The sequence below is a fragment of the Lethenteron reissneri genome, chromosome 35, assembly GCF_015708825.2.
Source record: "Lethenteron reissneri isolate LAM-NWPU_2019-01 chromosome 35, ASM1570882v1, whole genome shotgun sequence".
In the NCBI taxonomy this organism is placed as follows: Eukaryota; Metazoa; Chordata; class Hyperoartia; order Petromyzontiformes; family Petromyzontidae; genus Lethenteron; species Lethenteron reissneri.
Genome location: NC_083813.1, coordinates 9,731,731 through 9,753,980, shown reverse-complemented (window position 1 = coordinate 9,753,980; position 22,250 = coordinate 9,731,731). Strand labels below are relative to the sequence as shown.

General features: G+C 43.2%; 1 protein-coding gene across 1 annotated transcript in view; it reads right to left on the bottom strand.

The window, feature by feature from the left end:
- Positions 1-9,569, bottom strand: part of LOC133350909 (E3 ubiquitin-protein ligase znrf2-like) — a 31,275-nt gene extending 21,706 nt beyond the window's left edge. Inside the window, exon 1 of the mRNA XM_061565745.1 lies at positions 7,946-9,569. Coding sequence (XP_061421729.1) covers positions 7,946-8,282 — 337 coding nt within the window. The 5' untranslated portion in view covers positions 8,283-9,569. The remainder of the gene's footprint in view (positions 1-7,945) is intronic.
- Between the last annotated feature and the right edge of the window lie 12,681 nt (positions 9,570-22,250).

Genomic DNA, 22,250 nt, shown 5'->3' with positions numbered 1-22,250 from the left:
AAAGTTGCTAAATATTTAATATGCTATTTTTGAACTCGCATTGAAAATGGCACACGTAATAATGATCTGCACTATATATCCTCTTCCACAAAGCAATGGCTCACCGCAGTATGTTAAAATGAAAGGTACAGTATTGTACACCTATAATGATATTCTGTGCAATCAATCTATACATACAACAGGTTGGGTGGGATGGTGGTGTAGTGGCTAGCACGTTGAACTAGCAATCCAATGACCTGAGTCAAATTTGTGAATTATATCTGCACCAATCCTGGATTGATGCCTCCTTCACCGCATGGAGTGGGGAGGCCTTCATCCAGCAGCGAATAGATTGTGGCTAAATCTTGACTTAAAGTTTTTGTGACTGCAGGAATTCAAATTCGTTGGGTCTTTCGGTAAAGTAACGTAGATAGGTTCAAAGAAAATAACAAAAAATAACAAAAAAACTATGACGTTTCGATCGCAACACAATCGTTTGTCATCAGGAAGAAAAAATGACGACGGCTTGTGTTGCGATCGAAACGTCGTAGTTTTTTTGTTATTCTCTTTGAACCTATCTACGTGACTTTACCGAAAGACCCAAACAATAAGATTGTGGCTAATGATGAGGACGACGTAAGCTGGATGTGTGAAAGAGCTAAGTTGCCAACACTGTACATTTCCACCTGCACAAAAAACCTCAAGCCGCACGTGTGATAATCGACTTCACTCCCTGTGGCGAATAGTTCCTGTTCTATGAGGAACAAGAAACAGCGTCTTCATGACCACACTGAACTCAGTCATGGCCGAACTGGACCACTCAGACCGTGCTGACATAAGGTACATCGCAAACCAGTCACACCAGCCCACACAGCTAGCAGGGATATTAGCGACTCGTTTACAGATCAGTATCGCCCACCAGACAGAAGCCAACACATTACATACTTGCATGTTGTAAGCGTGAAGCGCTTTATTGTGCGTTTTTTTCCACAAACACAATTGGGTTCCATCCAGTACATCACTGCGGCATCCTTCATATGCAGGCAAGGTGGCATTTCGTATTTTTTCCTACGGACATATCTGTAACCTATGGCTACTGAATAATTAGACAGTGTACAGTATTGTACTTTGACCCATCTCGGCCATGGTGCGTCCCTGCAAAACGTATTGGTCTACTCTCCCGCATTAACGAGAAGTGTTGGAAGAGTTAAGTGTACCCACAATTTACCGTGCCACACGCACGGCCTGCTGATGGACTAACTGTGGTGTACCCATGATACTGCTGGATGGACTGAGGTAGAGGTGATCTAAGAAACGTGCCCCTAATTTGGCCTGCCTCGCCAGAAAATGAAATCGAACCAGTGACCTCTGGATGGCATGCCCAGTGTATTAACCATGAACAAACAACATTATTTGAACACAATTGTGGCATATGCCTGCACAATGAAAGCAGAAGTGTATCCCACTCCCTCGCGTGAACCATCAACCAAGTCACCTGGGCAACCTCAGAAAATGCAAACCAATGTGGATCCCGCAAGCAATTACAGTATGCACAACCACTCAACTTTTAATGGACCATCACCATCATCCTCATCATCAGCCATGGTCAATGTATTGCTGTACGAGAAGGCCTCCCGTAGCTGTCACAATCTCTCACCGCTTAATGAATACGTAACATAAGATCATTAGACTTCTATACAACGCCACAGACTCCAAATGACAAGCATGCACTCATCTGATGCAAATTCGACTGTACACGCGTGCATTTAAAGGACCCAATGTGCAAACGCAGGACAACTGCAGTCCTTTTTAAGCACCGGAGTGTATATCCAATTACTTTGCCAAGTTATATTTGTCCAGTCGAGGTACAAAGCAAACAGTCACGATTTTAAACCCTGGGGGTTTTCAAGCAGTAGCCTGCTTATTTTCTGGGGGACGAGAATGGGGGATGAACACATGACATGATTTGACAATATTTTTGTCATTCCCACCCCCCAAAAATGTTATCCCAATTGTGCAATTGCCATCATTTTTAAATCCTTCATATTAAGTTCACTTGCTTGCTTGCGCGCTTACAACCGTGCAAATCTTTCGGTCGTTTTTTAACCCACTTCCCGTGATCCAATCGAGCTGACATTTTGCACACAGACTCGTTGTGCGTGACAATTTATTTTCGTGAATTTTTTTTCCAAAATGTTACACTTTTTAGGATTTAAAAAAAAATATTTAATTACCAATTACTTAATGGTGGCAGGCAATCATCTGACCCATAGGTGGCAGCCATCTCAAGCCAGAGGACGAGAGGACTCTAGCCGCCACGCATATAAAGGATTTATAGTGAAAAACTTTGTTTTTACGGGTTAATTTTTATGAAACAAAGTACGGTACCCATTTGAATCTCCTGCAGATGAGCGCAACCCTCCATGCATGTTAAAGAATGGCCCTCCTAAGAATGGCTCCGGCTCTTTCACGTCCGCGTTTGCACGTGGAAGTCGGGTTCATGACGTGACAGTCAAATCGACACTTGAAATTCTCAGAGCCCAAATTCCGTCAAATTAAGTGTGAAGCAAATAGCTGCGCGTGTTTTTTTGTGTGCCGCCATTGGTGACCGGGCTAACATGGAACATTCACGGACTGTGACTCTTTCATTTCAATCAAACTACCTACTTTACATTAACAGTACGCGGTAAACAGAACCGGATTGGTGATATTCTATGGGGCCCATGTTGCCTATTTCAGGTGCAAGAGGAATTATCCCTCAACTATTCACATCCTCATCCCTTCACACACCACGTGTTGCTTATCTGGTGCTGTTTACTTCTATTTACCATGGCAACAAACCCTCTCTCAATGTGATTTAGTTTTGGAGGCCACATTTTCCCATTGGGCGACCACATCAGTGCCATCAGAAGCCGAGATTCAGCTATTGGATGTTTACTTCTTCCGAATGTGGAAAGAATTTATCTGGAAAAAAAGTCAGATCGTGTTTTTTTTGGATCATATGGATGTCAGCCTCTTCCAATGGGATAATACTTTGAAGTTCCAGTGCCCTCACACAACACAATAAGTTATCGGCTCATCGGTTCAATAGTTTAGTCAAGTATTCGTGGTTTAAATCAGGATACATGCCTGAGTAACATATCACACCAATTAAATATTGATTAGAAATGGACATCTTCAAACAAAGCTGTCAGAAAGTTGTAGATGACAGTGTGGATGTGATGAAGCCACATTCATAAGATGTGTCCACTGTGAGCTGGATCTGTTTTTCTCTCACTTTTATATTGATTTTCACTGGTGTACCTCACAATTTCGAACTTTGAATAAATCAGCCCATGGGCCATGAGAGCCAATGGCCCATGAGGACACATGGAAATTCACAAATTATTCTCTATCACCATGCACTGTCAATGTACAAATTTTAGTTGAAATCGGAGAGTCACACTCTTTGAATGTTCCTTGCAAGTCCTTTAACGTACTAATCTGGAGCACCCAGTTTAGTCACATGCGGATGCCTGGAGTCAAACCCAGGACTTCAACGCTGTCAGCTCAGCGCTCCGATCTCTGCATCTCCAAGTCACCTCCGTGATTTGATATATAAAAATATACATATTCCAAACAATATTACACAGCACATATACTGTGACACGAGTAACATTGATGAGCCTCCACATTTTCTGGTCGTACTGAACTGTAAACGTTAAGGAAAATACTGAAAGCTTAACCTATGAACACAAACCGCATGGGTAATTACAGATGGTTCACCTGTTTTAGTAAGTTTTTGCGGGTAGCTGCAAAAAAATCCCAGTGCATAGTGCATGAAATAGTGTGGTGCCTGTTGGCATGGAGGAAAACCCCTTCCTGTAATTGGAAGTATTGTACAGTCCATGATAAAATATGGGTAGAATTCGGTACAGATTTTAACAGCATTTATTCAATTTTAAAAACCAGATTTGATTTCACTGCTTAATTTGAAGACACAGCAGCACAACCGCGCATGGTGTTCATTCCATTTTTTTTTTGCCCACGTTCAGCATAACGGTTCGCAAAGAAGTACACTCAGACGAAAGAGATACAGGAAACAGGGAACATTTGGATTAGAGAAGGGACGCAAATCATGAGCATTATACTGACTGTTAAAAGATAATTGGCCTTAGGCAGGACACATCACCCCACATTGGCTACAAGGGATGGTTGATGGATGAGATGGGTGACAGAATGGCGACCAAAGCAGTCCATGTGCAGAAGTGAAAAAGATTGTGGCATTGCAAAACTGTGAGAGATAGCTGCTGTGGGCTAAGGAATACTCCCAGCAGTAGATAGACAATGGCTCACGATTATGATGATGAGTGTTAATTGTTTTTGCAATATAAATTGTAAGTGTGCTCAATTTTATTTGCAGTTTTTAACTGTGATAGGACTTGAATGATCAACCATTTACGCTTGTGTGGCTTGAACGGGCTTAACTTGTTCCGTGTCTTTTTTTTTACAAATTGGAAGTACATCAAACATTCTGGTGTTATTTGAGCTCTTTTTTTGCCAACGAGAGATGTAAACAATTTCAAACGAATGTTCTAAGACAAAACCACTCCATTTGTACAATTACGCACTTGGGTTCTGTGGAAGTTGCTCAACTCATTTTCCAATACCAAATATATTAAAACTTACAAATTCACTTGTCTAGGTGGAATCTAAATATTATTTCCTTCGAATATTATTGGTGAAATATTCAAACAGTACACATACACGAATAAATTGCACACGGACTGTGCATATGCAAAAACCACCATCAAATTAAATTTGAGCAAATGTGACCAACTCACACTTGCAGTGGTACAGAGATAGAAAACTGTGAACCAGTTTTATTAGGACTCATCAGCACAGTGAGTTCTAAGAAGGATGAAACAAAGACAAATCATCTTCTTGGTTCGTTCGGTAAAGTCATGTAGAAGGGAAATAATAAAATAATAAAAATAAAACATAATAAAATAATTCTCACGACGTTTCGGCCACAACGCAAGCAGCCGTCCTCCTTGCGTTGTGGCCGAAACGTCGTGAGAATTATTTTCTTATGTTTTATTTTTATTATTTTATTATTTCCCTTCTACGTGACTTTACCAAAAGAACCAAGAAGATGAATCCCTGCAGTCACGAAAGCTTTAAATCGAAAAAGACAAATCAGTTAAACGCGTGTAACCAAGACAACTGTCTGGCAAAGACAGAATTCTCCAGGCAACATCCTCAGAAAGAGGATGTTGCCTTGAAGCTAGGACAAGATGGCAACAGCTTACCTATCACTGACGGTGGGAAAATCTTCATCTGACTGACAGTGTGGGGAGACTTCCATCAAGCAGTAAATTAACGAAGGGAATGTAAATTACGACTATACTTTTTCTGATACCTATGCTATTATGTAATCTCATGACTCATTATTCGATAACAAATGGTCGACACGAAAGCACCCAGGAGGCACTGAATACATTCCATCCTGAATAAAATGTCATAAAATAAATAAAATAATCCCCCCCCCCCCTTTTTTTTTAGCAAATATCACAAGCCGTGGGACTGAATACATGGGTATGTTTCAAAGCATAAACAACTGCTTCATCATGGAAGCGGGCAATGTTCATGCCCGGATGAGCACGAGTCCCAGACAATAACCAAAACGTACCCCTCACCCACATAACAACAACACTGGTTGACATGCCCTTGGCACCACAATCTTGTTACTCATTTCTCAGCAACGTGATACATACACCATTTTGTTTTAAAGACCACGTTTCTGTTTTATTCGTAAACAGTGTGATTAATCTTTACTTTTTTCCATACAAATACACGCATTTTCAGCTAATGACCAAATCACACGAAATGGGAATGCACCTGATCTCGTTAGATCTTGCAAGCTAAGCTGGTTGGACCAGATGACGCCAAAAGGCGCACACCTCAAAGACAATGCACCATCAGAGTATGAGAGCTCGGGGTCAGCATTTACACCGAGCTCTCATACTTTGATGGTGCATTGTCTTTGAGGTGTGCGCCTTTTGGCGTCATCTGGTCCAACCCATGTGAGACTAGGCTCTAAGGAAAGCTGTCTCGGGTGTGGACCAATCAACTTCAAGGACAGTGCATACATTATCAGAGTTATGTTTTTTGTTTGCAATATGACTGCAGGTATTGTGGTCTATGCAAACATTACTCCTTGTAAAAAAGGTGTCAGTTTTGTTGCTAGATAGAAGGGTAAAAACAATTATCATATTTTTTACTGGCAAATGAGGTTCCAATGGTGTAAAGTTATAACATACTCGGGTCAACCAATGATTACTGTCAAAACGACGACTTTGAGAATTTTACTTATGTAATGTAGGTCCACTCGCTATAATGATAGATTCTGATTGCGATGGTGGTGAAAAGTGACCTTTACGATGCTACATGATCGTTATGGTGAAAATATGCAATTTGCCTTCATGTATGTAATTACAGTCCTGTAACAGCCTAACCAGCATATTCCTTATGGAAGGAAATAGTTTTATAGTCTGATTTTTTTAAAATCAGAAACGAAATCACTGTTGAAGAATGACCAGCGAGCCTAATACACGGCTAAGAAATTCAGTGAGTCACAAGCCTGCTGCTAATCAAGCTCCATTATAACCTCTGGACAGGAACAGCATGTAATTCGTTTAATCCTCCCACACGCATTCAGAACACGATTTAACACCTACAATTACAACGTCTTAAGAACAAATGTACGTGAAATACGTGCAATATGCCATTGATTCTTCAGCGAGAGATCAAGTATGTCCAAGTCCCACTTTATTACAGTGCTGTATTTACAGACATTGCCTCTGGCATGACGCCACTATAACTTAACAAAGTGTGTATATGCGGTTGAGACACAACCTATGGTCCAGCAGGTACATACTGTAGTTGTACAATCTCATCCTAAGTTAAGCCACAATCCCTTTTTGTGGGTTCCCGTTTTCGAGGTCACTACGGTACTCATTTACAGGAGTCGGTGTGACACTGGATGGAAGGTCTTTTTGCACTTTAACCTCCAGACAAAAGCACCTTGACCCACCACACAATTCCAATAGCACGACTCTTGATGCTAAGACAAAGATTAGGGTGCTTAAAGCAGGTAGGCTAGATTATAATTTGAATAACGGTGCAGGTTTTTACCACTGTTTTCACACATCGAAATCTTGATCTGGCTTTTTACTACATGCCTTGGGTTTTAAACAAGTTCACCCTTGGCCAACGATGTAGGTGAATTGTGAGATAAAGCAAATTTCAAAACCAGCCAAGAAATAATATCTGGTCTGACATGGGGGTCAAATTTAGCTTCACCAAAACATTAACAGAGTACTTTAGAGGAAATCACCTGGAATGCACCCAACCTCGTCTGACCTCTGAAACTAAACTGGGTTGAGAGCCTGTAGAGTGCTTTAAGGACGGATAGGCAATCACAATACATAACACGTTGTTTGTAGGCTGTGGTGGGTAGTGCAACAAAATCCATTGTTGTACAGCACTTTGTAATATTTACAGGCTACCCACATTCACTAACCCACGTTGATCAATTGATCTCCACGACCCACAATGGTGTGGGAAGCCCTCATCCAGCAGTGGCCTGACAAAAGGGCTGTACACGTACATTGTCACCTCAATCCCATAACATATTCACAACTGAAGTCAGCTTTGGCCCTGTTACAACGAGGATTAAGGGTTAGCAACAGCAAAGACACTAAGAAAAACTGACAAACGTCACCCCATCTCTGAAGTACAAAGAACATATGATGGGAAGAATACTGTGTCTGACAATACCAGATAGGAGAACGACAAACAAGTGCATTGTCTTGAGCGGTGTATTATTACGCATTGTGACAAAACACTTCTAATGTCCCAAGGGATCCTGGAAAAATCAGGACAGGTGGCAAGGGCTCAACCCCAAATGGCTCCCACCACTCACCCCCAAGCAGGTGTGGAGTGAGTTGCACGGGCAACGACTGCGACATCCCAGCAGAGCTGAGCATGTTGAAGAGCCTCTGTCTCCCTCCTCCCACATCATCAGCGCCAGATCCATGGCCTCCTGGCCCCGTGGCCACCCTGCCCCCTGGGATGCCGATCGGTGGGTTGCGGCCGGAGGTGGCGGACGACGACGACGAAGCGGAGGTTCCGCCGGGAAGGCCATGGGTAGACCGGTGACCTCGGTAGGCAGCAGAGCTGGGCCCTCCATGGCCTGGGCTGGGAACATCCGAACTGGAGAAGGCTCTGGTGCGGGCATTGGAACTCTGCTTGCCTCCCATGGCCGATGATGTTTGGCTGCTGTTGGTGGAGGCTGATGTTGGTTGGGCCCTCACAACTTCATTACTGACGCAGTCAGTGGCAAGTAACTACCAACACAGCAGCAACGATGTCTGTGTGACGTGTCCCCCAGGACCTTAATCTGAACTTTGTTGCACGTATCACGGGACTTTGATTAATGTTTAGTTCTCTGGAGTGCGAGACCTAACCCCCGAGGGAAATATTTTTAAATTCAAAATCAATACGGCCGGGTTTTGACAATTCTGGCAGGTTGTTGCCCTACTTTTTGGACGACCACAGGTCACCGCCACTCCAACCGAACAGCTGACACTACAAAGTACGAGAAAGCACCGAATACATTTAACTCAGAACACAATTACCACAAGTTCTACCAATACCGCTGCAGTGCAGTACTAACAGAAATCACGTTCAGCACTTTCAACTACACAACCAAAAACTCAGCACGAATTTGAGAAATTGCTCACAACCACCACTTTGAAAGTACTACTAACAATCACTACCACCGCAGTACTAACACACATGAGCAGTTCTGTAGGACACTACACAACTGCGATAAGCAGGAGTTCTAACAAAGGTTTACTGCAATTGCTGCAGTTTGATCAACACATACAACCGGTGTTACCACAACAAAGTGTTGCTCACAACATTAACCACCGTTCCACTATTGCTATATAGTCACGGTACTGGTAATACTGGTTAGATCAGCGCCTACACTACACGACAGTATTCACAACGTGACTTACCATAGCAGTGGCTGTACTAGCAACATGTACTTGCTACAGTACTACTAAAGAACACGCTACTAACAACCACCACACCAACAGCCCCCACCAACTATGTACTTTGCACGCAGCGAACTACTTATTTGACGGCACCGTATATTGCACTCTAAAAAAAATGAAACATTAAATTATAAAGCTAGGAGGAGGCGAGGAAAAAAATAAAAAATAAACTCCTAGCGAAGTGGTAGAGATGATATAAAAAAATACGATAAACGAGACGCGACAGTGGAACAGAAGACAACGATTTTCGAAACCCTTCCGCTTTCAAACGTTCGCCTCCATGACGGGCCTCCCTCCCTCCTCTCTCTCTCGACGCAGTCTATTGTTGTTGTTGTTGCTGCTGCTGCTGTTATTGTTGTTGTCAGCGTTTGCTCGAGCGACTGTTGTGGCTGCCGATGCTGTTGCTACAGCTACTGCAGCAGCTGCTGCTACTGCCGCTGTTGTTGTTGTTGCTACTGCTGATGCCGTCGCACGCAGGTGACATCATGCGGACCGGACCGCCCCACGCCCACCACGGCGTGCCGGGCAGGAGGCGTGAGGGCGGGCGGGCATGGGAGGGCTTGGGGGGGTGGGTGGTGGTGGTGGTGGTAGTGGCATGGTGGTGTCACCAAACCCATAGCAGCATGGAGTTTTGTAACAGGGAAATTGAGTTGGTAGGTCCATACGGCGTACAGCCGTTTCGATAGGGGCCACAATTTTTTTTTGTCTGTTTGTTTGTGTTTCTCCCTTGTGATGGGAGTTTGTAGGATGGACGTTGGGATTTATCAAGGGCACGGGGTTGACCCAATGCGGTCTGAATTGGTCTGTAATAAGGTAGGGTACTCACATTCTTGGTTCTTTCGGTAAAGTCACGTAGAAGGGAAATAATAAAATCATAAAAACAAAACATAATAAAGTTCTCACGATGTTGCAATCCCTGCAGTCACGAAAGCTTTAAATCGAAAGGGTAGGGCACTGATAAGGGGTTGCCAGGTATGGAGTTGGCAGGCAGGTGACATGAAAAAAAAGTGTTGGTTGTTTTTTTTTACGTGTTGACGAGATAGAACATTTGAAATCAGGGGAGGTGCATCAGCATCATCATCACCGTACCGTGTCAACGCACCAATACGGTTCACCCCGTAGTCTTCGACAGGGAAATTTAGTTGACAGGTCCATACGGCGTACAGCCGATTCAATGCGGGAAAAACAATATTTTGTCTATTTGGTTGTGTTTCTCACTTGTAGGATGGACGTTGAGATGTGTAAGGGGCACGGGGTGACCAATAAGGTCTGAATTGGTCTGTAATAAGGTAGGGGTACTGATAAGGGGTTGATAGGTGTCCCTGGGATTGGCCATCGTACCGTCCACACCGAGATGTGGTTCCGCAACTCTCCCATAAACCAGGCTGTACAATCCTGGACGTGGCAGCTCTTTGCGGTTTCACTGCTGGATGAGGGTCTCTCTGTCACACAATGTTTTTTCACTGTCTTTTTCGATGTGCGTATATTTATGTCACTCTTGGACTTAAAATAAAATCGCTTACATGCACCTGTACCTATTTTTTTATATTACATTTGCGACGATTTTGGTTTGTGTGGTTCCTATATGACCGCTGAATGCCTCGTACATTATTCCAAAAATAGCCTTCTTCTCGTTCTCTCCGACATTGATATTTTTCCTTTTATGTTGTTATTGCTGTGCTCACGAACCACAGATCTCCCGTGTAAAATAGCCAGACTGTAAAGTCGCTTCCACCACGCCGTTCGTGGCCCCGAAGAGACATTTGACCATGAATTCACCACCAGGCTGGGTGAACCGTTGAAAAGCACCACGTATATCCTATTTAACATGGAACGTTGGGCCACTTTCCGTGAATGGGCGAGGAGCTCGATAATCCTCAGAGTCGAGCCAGTTCAAGTGGTTCGGGCACCTGATAAGGATGTCCCCCCGGTAGACTCCTCCTGGAATTTTACAAGGCATGTCCCACTGGGTGAAGACCCCGGGCCCGGCCCAGGAGACGCTGGCAGGACTATGTCGCTCGGCAGACCTTGGAATGCCTGGAAATTCTCCAGGAAGAGCTAGAGTCTGTCGCGAAGGAAAGGGAGGTCTGGACCGCCCTACTCAACATGCTGCCGCTGCGATCCTCACCAGGGCAAGCGGACTGAGAAACGAATGAACGAACGTTGGGCCAACGTGGGTCGAATGCTTCCAACAACATGCCAACGTTGAGCCATGTTTACTGAGATGCTGTGTATAGTGTGATCACGTTATACAGTTTACACGTGGCATGATTACATCATACAACCTTTTATCTATGGGACGCTTCATGCTTGTATCAATAAATACAGGTGCTGAGATGTTCAAACACCAAACAGACACCTATAACAAGGCATCAAGTCTGCAGTCACCACACAACCTGTGTTAATACATGCAAATAAATATGCTTTGATAATGTATGCATTGTCCTCGAAATTGATTGGCCAAATTGATTGACACTGGGAAAAAGGATCCCATGGATATAACTGTTTAACCCGAGATATTCAGACTTTGGCGTTTGCATCGTCCTTGTACTGTTCGCCTATTGGCGGCCTTTGATCTATATGGTACTGGTGAGACAAAACCATAAAAGAGGCTGTCTCAAGTGTAGGCCGGCGCGTTTCAAGGACAATGCGTACATTGCCGAAGTTTATTTGCATGTTTTATTACAAAGTGTGTGTGTGGTCAGTACAGGTTGGTGAAGGAGGGTACTGCAGCATAATGGATGTTGCTGCACTTGCCTCTGCTTACCAACAACATAGCCCTGCAGAAGCCTATATATAGACTTTAACGCATTTTTAATTGCCCACCAAAGTACTAGCCAGGCTCAAAGCCGCCTTGTATTCCGTGATATCTCGCATTTTGGGTGATTTGCTCGTAGATAAGAAAGTTTCACAGTACACAATACATTGCTCATATATCGGTGTTTGGTTTTCAACTGCATGTTTTTCAGACGTGTACGGTTTTCTTAATGTAACGAGTGGGCAGACAACTGTGATAGCATTGTTTATTTCTGGCCATTTAACGTTTTGGGCCTGTTGTCATCAACGTAAAAAAACGCTAAACTTTCATTTTAGATACAGTACAGCAATGTTGTATTTTTAATACAGTACAACACATGTCTTAAAAGTACACATACTTCAGTCTACATGTGGCATGCATCTTGGCACATGTAGACTGAAGTCTATGTTGCTGTTTGATAATAAACAAAACATATAGTATACTCGATTTACTTTTCAATAATATTACTGCACGTTTTCACATGTAAAGCTAACCATAATAAACCATGTCAAATGTTGAGAACATGTCCAAATTACATATTGTGCAGTCGTGTAAATATTCATTTCAAAGCTTCTTATAAAAAACATAAGTGACCTTCGAAAAATAGCTATTTTTACGACTCATTGAGGCTTTCATGGACTCAGAAATGGCATTATATCTGAAATAACATAATACAATCAGAACATTATTCATAATAAACCATGGCAATTACCTTTCTTATCTCCCTAATCTCGATCATCTACCTGTTCAATGAAAACGTCTGGGTCGGTTACTGAGCGCCCCCTTTAGGAAGTTTCACACATCTGGTCGAATGCACCCCTCACTTGATACTTAATGTACAAGAATGTCCAGATGTCTTGTGACCCCAAATTAAATGACTCCTTACCATTTATTTTGAACATTCCTTTTTGTTTTAAATAACACTTAATTTAACAAAACATTACATTTTACGGAATTGAATGGGGGTCACACGACATCTGAACCACCCGGCACACTACCGCATATTGTATTTAGATTATGTCATAATTCTTATGCTTATTTTACCCAGGAAAGCCTCACTGGTTCTCATGACTATTTGTCAGGAAGAGCTTTGCCAAGTTTTCGCGGGTGATGATTACTATGTATGATCACAATTAAGGCTTAACCGTAATTTATCTGATTTTTTAATACTGTATGTGAAGTGAAATATAGTACTGTACTGTATTTAGCAAGTTGGCTACGAAGAGGTTAAACATACATAAAGTAACTCCACTTTTCATTCGGTCAACATTTTAGTCCATTGGGGGGGCTCATTCTGACTGGAATAATTCAAGGGCATGTTATATTGAATTTGACTTATGTGTTGAATTTGAACCACGTCAAACAAAGTAGTGACTGTCGCCAAGACTACAAGACAGCTGGTCTTGGGATAAATGTTGTGTCAGATGGGTGGGAATTAGGTAAAAGTGTCATTATTAAATATTTGAGTTAAACCTTAACTTTGTTGGTAAAGAAAATTGCAGTCTTTAAAAATACTGCACTGTAGTCGCAGTGTATTGGTTTTGCACAAATTAAAACAGGAATTCTAACTAAATAAAATGTCCCCTCAGGCATAACATTCACAGCAAACATGCAACTTTGGGTATACGTTTGGGCTGTTCGGCCATTCTTAGCCCAACGTTCCACGTTTACTGGGTTCTTACCAAACTGACCATTAATAGATCAACGTTCTTTAGTTACAGGCGCATTACAACTGTGTCACCACAATAAATCAACTTCAACACAGTTGTGGACAATAATGCCAACCATATGCCCCACCATTATTCACCAGTGTGGTGAAGTATGGTAAAAAAACAACCCTATGACCAACAGCGTGGGGGAAGGAAGGTGATCAACCCAGCAGTGGATTGATCTTGACTCATGTTGAATGAATCTCCACGTGCTGGGTGGGGGTTAAGTGGCAACCCCACGTGATACGAGGCGTGCCTCCTTCACCACGTGGCACGGAAAAAGCGATTTCACGCCTACGATGCTTTGCGCGCTTATGAATTTACCTCCATCACTATCATCATCCTCGTCCATCACTACAGCAGCAGCTTGGCACCCTCTCTAAACCATAAATCTAGCAACCTTGCCGTCACCGTTATAACCACCATCATCATCATCTTCCATCACGAGCAAGTCGGGAGTTTCCTGGATATCGTCATCATTGAGCACCGTGCCACCACTACCACCATCATCATCATCAGCTTCTTCTTCTTCCATCACGAGTAGCTAGGCCACTTTGCTTGATCATCATCTCGCGCCGTGTCACCATCTTCATCATCATCACCGCAGCGAGCCGCTCTCACCACATTAATCTTTATATCATCATCACCACCACCGCCATCATTATAGCAGAGCGGCACCCAACACCGTGACATCATTACCACCATCATCTTCATCACCACCACCACCATCATCTTCATCACCACCACCACCATCATCTTCATCACCACCACCACCATCATCTTCATCACCACCACCATCATCTTCATCACCACCACCATCATCTTCATCACCACCACCATCATCATCTTCATCACCACCATCCATCATCATCTTCATCACCACCATCATCTTCATCACCACCACCATCATCATCTTCATCACCACCACCACCACCATCATCTTCATCACCACCATCATCTTCATCACCCCCACAACCACCATCTTTATCACCACCATCATCTTCATCAACACCACCATCACTGCTTGTTGTTAAGTGCCAGTGAGCCGATTGGAGCCAGTCCTCTGGCAGGACCAGTCAATCCGGCTCCACCAGTCCGTGCTTGCCTCCCCCACTATGACCAGTATGTCAAGATCCTCCACCCGGCTTTTGCTGTTGATTCTGTTGCCATCGGCTGGGTGTGTGTGTGGGCAATTAAGTAGAAGATAAAAACATACTGTAACAGCACATACCAGCGCCGAAGAAACGCATACCTGTCAACCCATACGGTGTACCCGTATTTTTGTGTAGGGAAATTGAGTTTAAAAAACGTGTCTTGTTTGTGTTTCTCTCCTAATGGGACGTTGAGATTTACAAGGGCACGGGGTGACCAATAAGGTTTGAATTGGTCTGTAACAAGCTAGGGCACTGACAAGGGGTTGACAGGTATGGAAATGTGTTTACAAATAATGTACTTTATAAGGTAAAAGGTGAAGACCCATGGGATATCTTGTTAAAATATAATGCAGAATGTCTCGGCACTCCTGTATCGATGTGTTGCGGTCATATGGCGGTTGTTTGACCATACTTCACCAATGCGTTCCGTGTGGGCTGGTGACAAGGGTAACACAGGACCAGTTCAGATGTCACTAGTCGCCACTGATGTTAGCCTTTCGCCGGGAATCGAACTCATGCGGTTGGGTGCGCGAACCACTGAAATTGCGCCGTCTCGTTGGAGTTTAAGATGATTGCAGGCTGATTATTTGGTGGGAGAAAGGAAATCGTTACGAGGGTATAATGCTCAAAAATGCACAGAGATTGATTTAAGAATTTCATTTACATCTGCTTTGAAATTCCTGGCCACCTCACAGCCTTGGTATTCTGATTTTGGGCCATTGCCCGAAACGTCAGCTGATTATACTCTACGTATAATTGGTTACAAGTCCCGTGTTATTGATGAATGCGTCATTTTGTTTCTAATAGAGTACAATGTTGTTTTTCCAACTCGCTGGAGACTGAGGTATGGGTCAATGTGTGTGACCAGGTCGGATATTTGAACATCTATAGATAGAACAAACACATTCTACACTGGGTGAGGGCGGTAATTGGTCCGGGCGGACATACGATGTTCGAATATATGTGTATGTATGGTGAACTTATTTCGCAACGTACCTAGCCAACCATGCTAATCGTAGGTGCGGGGGAAGGACAACAAACCAAACACAAAACAGCAGTTCTAAAGAAATGAGTTTTCAACATATTCGACGTACTCTATATTACTTTTGTTTGCTTAAAAAAATTGTGACACGTGTCTGTCTGGATTTGTCGTCCCAGCTACTGCTCCCAGCGTGGTTCTGATCTCCTGCGATGTGCTGGTACGCTCGGTGCCGACACAGCAGCAAGACGGTGGACCTGGCAATGCCCAGCCTGGGCCTTCTGACGCCCCATGCAAGGCTCGCTGTCTTCAGCTGCTCATGGCGAGACCCGGCAGTTTCAGCGTGGTCCTCATGCGACGAGACATGTGGTCTGGGTCTGCCGAGCAGCAGGTAATAATACATTATTAATCGGAAATATATTAAAATCCATTCCCAGATCTTTTGGGATTCGAGCAAACGATCGATCTAGATTGGATCTGTGGAAACTTGGATCAGATTGGGTTGGTTCAGATTCAGATTATAGTCTCCATCTGAACCACATATACTTGTTCAACACGTTTGCCAGACCTTTGCTGGTTGTGGGGGTTATTTGATCATACTTCACGCTGATCAGTGTGGGTTGGTGAAGGTGCATGATGGAGTTCAGTATCGGATTCTTGTGCACTGACCACCACTACTGCACACAACACATTAATCTGTTTTATGGATGGTGGTCATACATTTAAGCACTACTCAGGCTCAGCCTTGCTTAGCTTCTTAGGTCTGATGAGAGCAGGTACATTACAGATACATTTGTTCATAGGTAGGGAATGATAACACTGGTCAACACACTTTTTCTGGCATAAGGTATTCCAACGGTTTTAAGGTAATTTCGGGGTGCTGATTCCAAATCTGGCATCAGTTTTTGTCTATCACATCAGGTTTTTTAGATATCAAATATTACATTTTCAATATAAACTGCAGAAGAAAAATAATAAATAAATGTGGATATCTACATAAAATTATATTATAAACACACTATCCTAAAAATACAGCACCATATTTTAACACTAAAGCAGTCACGGACTCGCAACAACTTGCAATCATAAGTGACAGAGTTAATTTTGGGTAAAATCAATGAAAATGGGACATGCCGATAGCATAAAATGAGATGTGATAGAACAAATCTGAGATCAAATTTGGAATCAGCCCCCTGAAATTAGTCTAAAACAGCTGCAAAAGTCCAGGCCAGAAATAAAATGTTTTTTTGTTGTTGATCAGTGTAATGCCATTGTGATATACTGTAACTAGGAAAGCCTCAATGAGAGTCTCAAGACTTGTTTTTGAAATTACTGCTTCCATTGATACAAATGACCACCAAGGATATATTTGGCAAACATCTGTTTAAATGCTGATTTGAATGTCAAGTTCTGGCTGATACAACTTGTTATCTTAACTTAAAATGGCCATTTATACATAACATTGCCTTGGAATTTCCAAGTTGGATACGAATCAGCGGTTTCTCAATGTCATCATACGCGCACGTGCTCAACCGCGGCAGAGTTTGCATAACCCTGGCACTCTTCTCCCATGTTGCCGCAAGTGGAGACACAGGAAAACATAGTATGTGGATCGATTGGCAAGTACCTCAAATCCAGTAACTTGCAACTACGATGAGTGCAACTTTCTGATTTCTATTGTTGGGTCAGTGTGTTTCGTGTAGAAGACAGTATGGCACGTACTCCCAACGCATTTGTCAACAACACTGCCTGAAAGAGGAACATGATTTAATCGGCAACGTTTTGGGTAATGGCACTTGTTCACAGTATAGACGTCCACGTTGGTGTCTGAGCTATTTGTGCGGTATTTATCTCGTTTTCCACATGCACTTGTTCTTTTTCTGGGTAATTCAGTTTGACCTTTCTGTACCATCATCTCTTCTCTGACATGGAGCACCTTACCTTCCTAGTACCCCCCCCCCCCCCTGCAAACAATATATGTTTGCTCGCCTCCGTTACACACGTGCGCCTCCATTTTGCACAACACCTTAGAATGCAGTCACATTCAGATGCATTGTAAATGCAATAATATTGCATTATCACAGCTGGGCAGCGGTGGCTCGTACCTGTAATCCAGCGCTGTGGAAGCTAGGGTTGGTGGATTGCACAAAAAGGTTGTGAAACTCCCTCTTGCCTGGAGAAGGCAGGACAGCAAGTGGACTTATCGGCATCTTCTTCCATCCTAACAGGGATAGAGTATTGCCCCTTTGCAGAGGTCGCAACCGGGTACCCGATACCCATACCCTACCCGATACCCGGGTACCCGTACCCGGCCGGGTACGGGTACGGGTAGCCATTTGCGACCCTGGTGCGGCCGGGTACGGGTAAAGAATCAAAACCCGTTTGCGACCTCTGCCCCTTTGTGCTTGTGGGTTTTCTCTCACTTGTTTAAACGCTCACTGATTGGCTCAAAGCATTTAAAGTCCAAACCCAATATGGGATCCTCCTGAAAAAGAGTCAGCGTGGCTCTCCTGGACAAACAAGTAGATTAAATGAAGAAAAATATTAATAAAATGTAACAATGATGACAAATATTTAAACAAGAGCTCTGCTTGAAATAATTGAATAAAGGAAGACGAGATGGTATTCTTGTTTTTTTTTAGGAAAGTCACGTAGGTAAAAAATAAAATAAAATTTGTATTAAAGTAAAATAAAATAAAAAACCTAAAATAAAATAACAAAACCTAAGAATATGAATCCTTGCAGTCACGAAAGCTTCAAATCTAGAAGACGAGATGGATTGGGCATATTGTGAGAGGATGATGAGTTCTGGTCGGAATGAACAGTACTGTGGTTTCTTTCCCACATGTAAAAATACCCAAAACAAGATTTGTAAAAAAAAAAATCACATGCAAAAGACTTTGCTGAAATTGTCTCAACTCAGCGAGGCTTTCCTGGCTAAGAAAAGTGTTAACCAGCGGTGTGTGGAATGTGCAGGCAAGGTTGGAGTGGGATCTGTGTGAAGTCGTGCACAGAGTGTTGTGCCCCGCGGTGCATGTGCTGCACATCTTGCGCGACCCCCAGGAGAGTTTCTCAATTCACTTCGAGGCGGAGGAAATGGCCAAGCGGTGGACAATCCTCATCAGCAGCTCTTACTATGAAGTCCAGCGAGGTATTGTGTCCCGAGACAGACGCACTCTTGCGGTTTTTTTTTGTTATGTTACAAGAAATTATTGAAATTTCAAACGTTGCTTTTCGTAGCCAGTACTATAATCCATAGTTATTTTCATGTTATGCCGCTTAGTAGTTTTATGCCACGAATATTGTCATTAACCATCCACCACATGACAAGACTGTTATGTTTACAAAGATATGATTTACACGTGCCGATGTATTGATCGAATGCTGACAAATACAGCTAATTCACACCAACATACGACGTTTTGCTCTAATTGATTTGAGCGTCTTCAGGAAGTGCACTCGTATATCGAGCGGGCTGTTTCTTTATACACACTGACTTTTCTGGCAGTCTATTCAACAGTGAAGGCTACAGCTGTGCTTAATGAAGTGTACACCTTGTGTGTCCATTATCGACAGTTTGTTACTGATGCTAGCAGTTACACATTGTTGGCAGTACCGAACCTAACTTTGATCTTGTTTGTTTTAGGATTCTAGCGATTGAATCACTTGGGATGCTAAGAAAGAAGAAATGTATTGGGAATGTTGTGAGAGGGGAGAGGTTGATGAGTGAAGTGTTTAAGTGTTGTGATGAATGTATAGCAAGATAACTAGAGGTAAGCGGAGGAGGAAGATGTTGGATGAGTTGAAGGAAGGAATGATCAGTACATGAAAATGAGAAATATAGTCAGGTCAAGTTGGAGAACAGTGGAGATTTTTACCTATGCATAGGACCTGTAAATTTAGATGCAACATTGTATTGGATTGTGATGGTATTTTTTTCCATTACGTTAAAAAGCACGGAGTTAGAATTATGCGAGATGCATATGACTAAAATATGCATTCTGTAACTAGAGTCATACTATAATGCTGAGTGTGATCATGTGCGTGTTGATAATGCAGTATTGAAACCCTTGCAGTACGATTTTCGAAACGACTTAAAAAAAGAAACACACAGTGAAACCACAGGGGGCACTGTGGGATAGGCGGTGAGACATGATGTTAAAAAACATTTTTTGTATTTTTCTGTTTGTAACTTTACTAATTTTTATTATATATCCTACACATGAATAAACCATACGGTATCAAAATATAATAATAGGTTGTAGCCTTTCTGGAAATAAAACAGTTGTGTTAAGATGATAAAACACCAAAAAAACCTTTTGCAAGGAATCATGTCTGCATTAATCACACGTACTTGTGGTGAACATGCAAACAAAAACATGCTCTGATCAAATATATGCATTGTCTTTGAAACTGATTGGTCCACACCAGTGACAGCTTTCCTTAGAGCCTTGTCTCAGACGTTGTTAGACCAGAGGACGCCAAAAGGCGAATGACTGTTCGAACAGCTGTTCGCCTTTTGGTTAATGCAGACAGGATTCCTTGCAACATGTTTCTGTTTGGTGTTTTAACATCTGAACACCTGTTTAATCGCCAGAAAGGGTAAAACCTATTTTTTTATTATTGTTACGGGAAAGAAACGTCTCATATCATGCGGTATCAAGACATACTCTTTGGTTCTTTCGGTAAAGTCACGTAGATAAAAAAATTAAATTAAATAGAAAGAAAATTAATAAAAAATACTTTTATTATTTTTTACCTACGAGTATGGATCCTTGCAGTAACGAAAACTTCAAATCTGGTATCAATACAATTAAATAAATAATATTTGGACTACAATATTTGTATGGATTTTATGACTGTTTTGACAAGCGTAGAGGTAGCTTTTCTCATCAATAATGTACAAACGTAGCCACGTATTTGCACAATTATCTCTCGAATTGTTTCAAACAACACGCAGAACCGTGTGCGAAATGTACTCATGTCTTTGCAGATTGTGCGGTGGTGTAGTGGTTCGTGCGCTGTGCTACGAATCTGTTGACGATTATCTGAACCGGTCCTGGGCCTCCCCTAGGTCGACTTGGCCTCAAATGAGTACCTAGTGTGGTGTGTAAACATCGCCACTAGTGAGACAAAGGCGGTCGGGCATGCTGGCCTTCATAGGCGCTCGCCGCTGACAGCACTTGCCCCAACAGTCTGTCCAGGCTATAGGGGGGATCTTTGTTTTGTTGTTGTTGCTGCAGATTGTGCAAAGCCCATCAGTGCATCAAGGAACGAGTGCTTTTTGTACGAGTGGCTGTCTTTTACGAGATTGTGTTTCCTCTTACGATGGGTTTTCTCGTAATTTAGCAGATTTCATCGCATTGCACGCATTCCAGGAATTGATGGTAGTGGGAATTGTGGGGGGTGGGTGGTGGGGGGAGGTAAAATTTCAGTATTTTTTTTATCCGGGTGTGTGCTTGGTCTCATTGTGTCCGGTTGGCCTCCCCAAATCAGCCTCAAATGACTGCATTGCGATGTGTAAACATCACCACTGGGGGAGACAAAGGGCGACCTGGGCGTGTTTGCTTACCTATCCACCCACTCACGTACCGTACCGGTTATCATGTACGTACATTGAACTTCTTTCGAACCGTACGTCACCAATCGCAGATGCGGGTGGGGGGCAACAAGCTAAACACAAAAAGCAGTTCTAAAAAAACCCCAGTTTTTAATCTGGATGACTTAAAAGTGCAAAAGCTCCCAGTGGCGTCCTAACATCGAGGAGGTCAGAACGTTCCAGACGGCCGCAGAAGCGCATTCTGAAAGCAGCGCGCGATGCCGTGGCCGTCTTTGTTCTTTGATGTCCAGCCAGAAGGGTTCGCTATGAACAGCGACTTGCCCCAAAACCCTGTTGAAGTCCATAATAGTGTGTGTGGTGTGGGGGGGGATCTTTGTTATTGTCTTGGGGTGTAAGAGGGGAAGAGGGGTGGGAGGGGAAGAGGGGTGGGGGGAGAAGGGTTGGGGTCGGGGGGAAGGGGTGAGGTTTTTTTTCCATTTTTTTTTCATTTATTTGGTATAGCCCTGTGAGCCATTAGGCTCTTGAATCGGGTGCAACCTCAACAAATAAAAAGCACAAACATGAATAAGAAAACATCTTAAAGTGACTATGGGCAAACAGAAAAATCCAGGAAAAAACAGCTAAAATCTTCCAGAAAAAGCACCGTACACCAACGCTCTGTGCAAAAATCTCAGTGGGATGCAAGTCAAACAACAACAACAACCACAAGACAACTTAGATTAAAGCCATCATTCTAACTCCGTACTACGACAAACCAAACAACTTTTCGAAATCACAAAGGGGTGGGGGGGGAGAAGGGGGTGGGGGGGAGAAGAAGGGGGGGAGGAGAAGAAGGGGGGGGGAGAAGGGGGTGGGGGGGGAGCAGAAGGGGGTGGGGGGAGGAGAAGTGGGTGGGGGGGAGGAGGGGGTGGGGGGGGGAGGGGGAGGAGAAGGGGGTGGGGGGGAGGAGAAGGGGGTGGGGGGGAGAA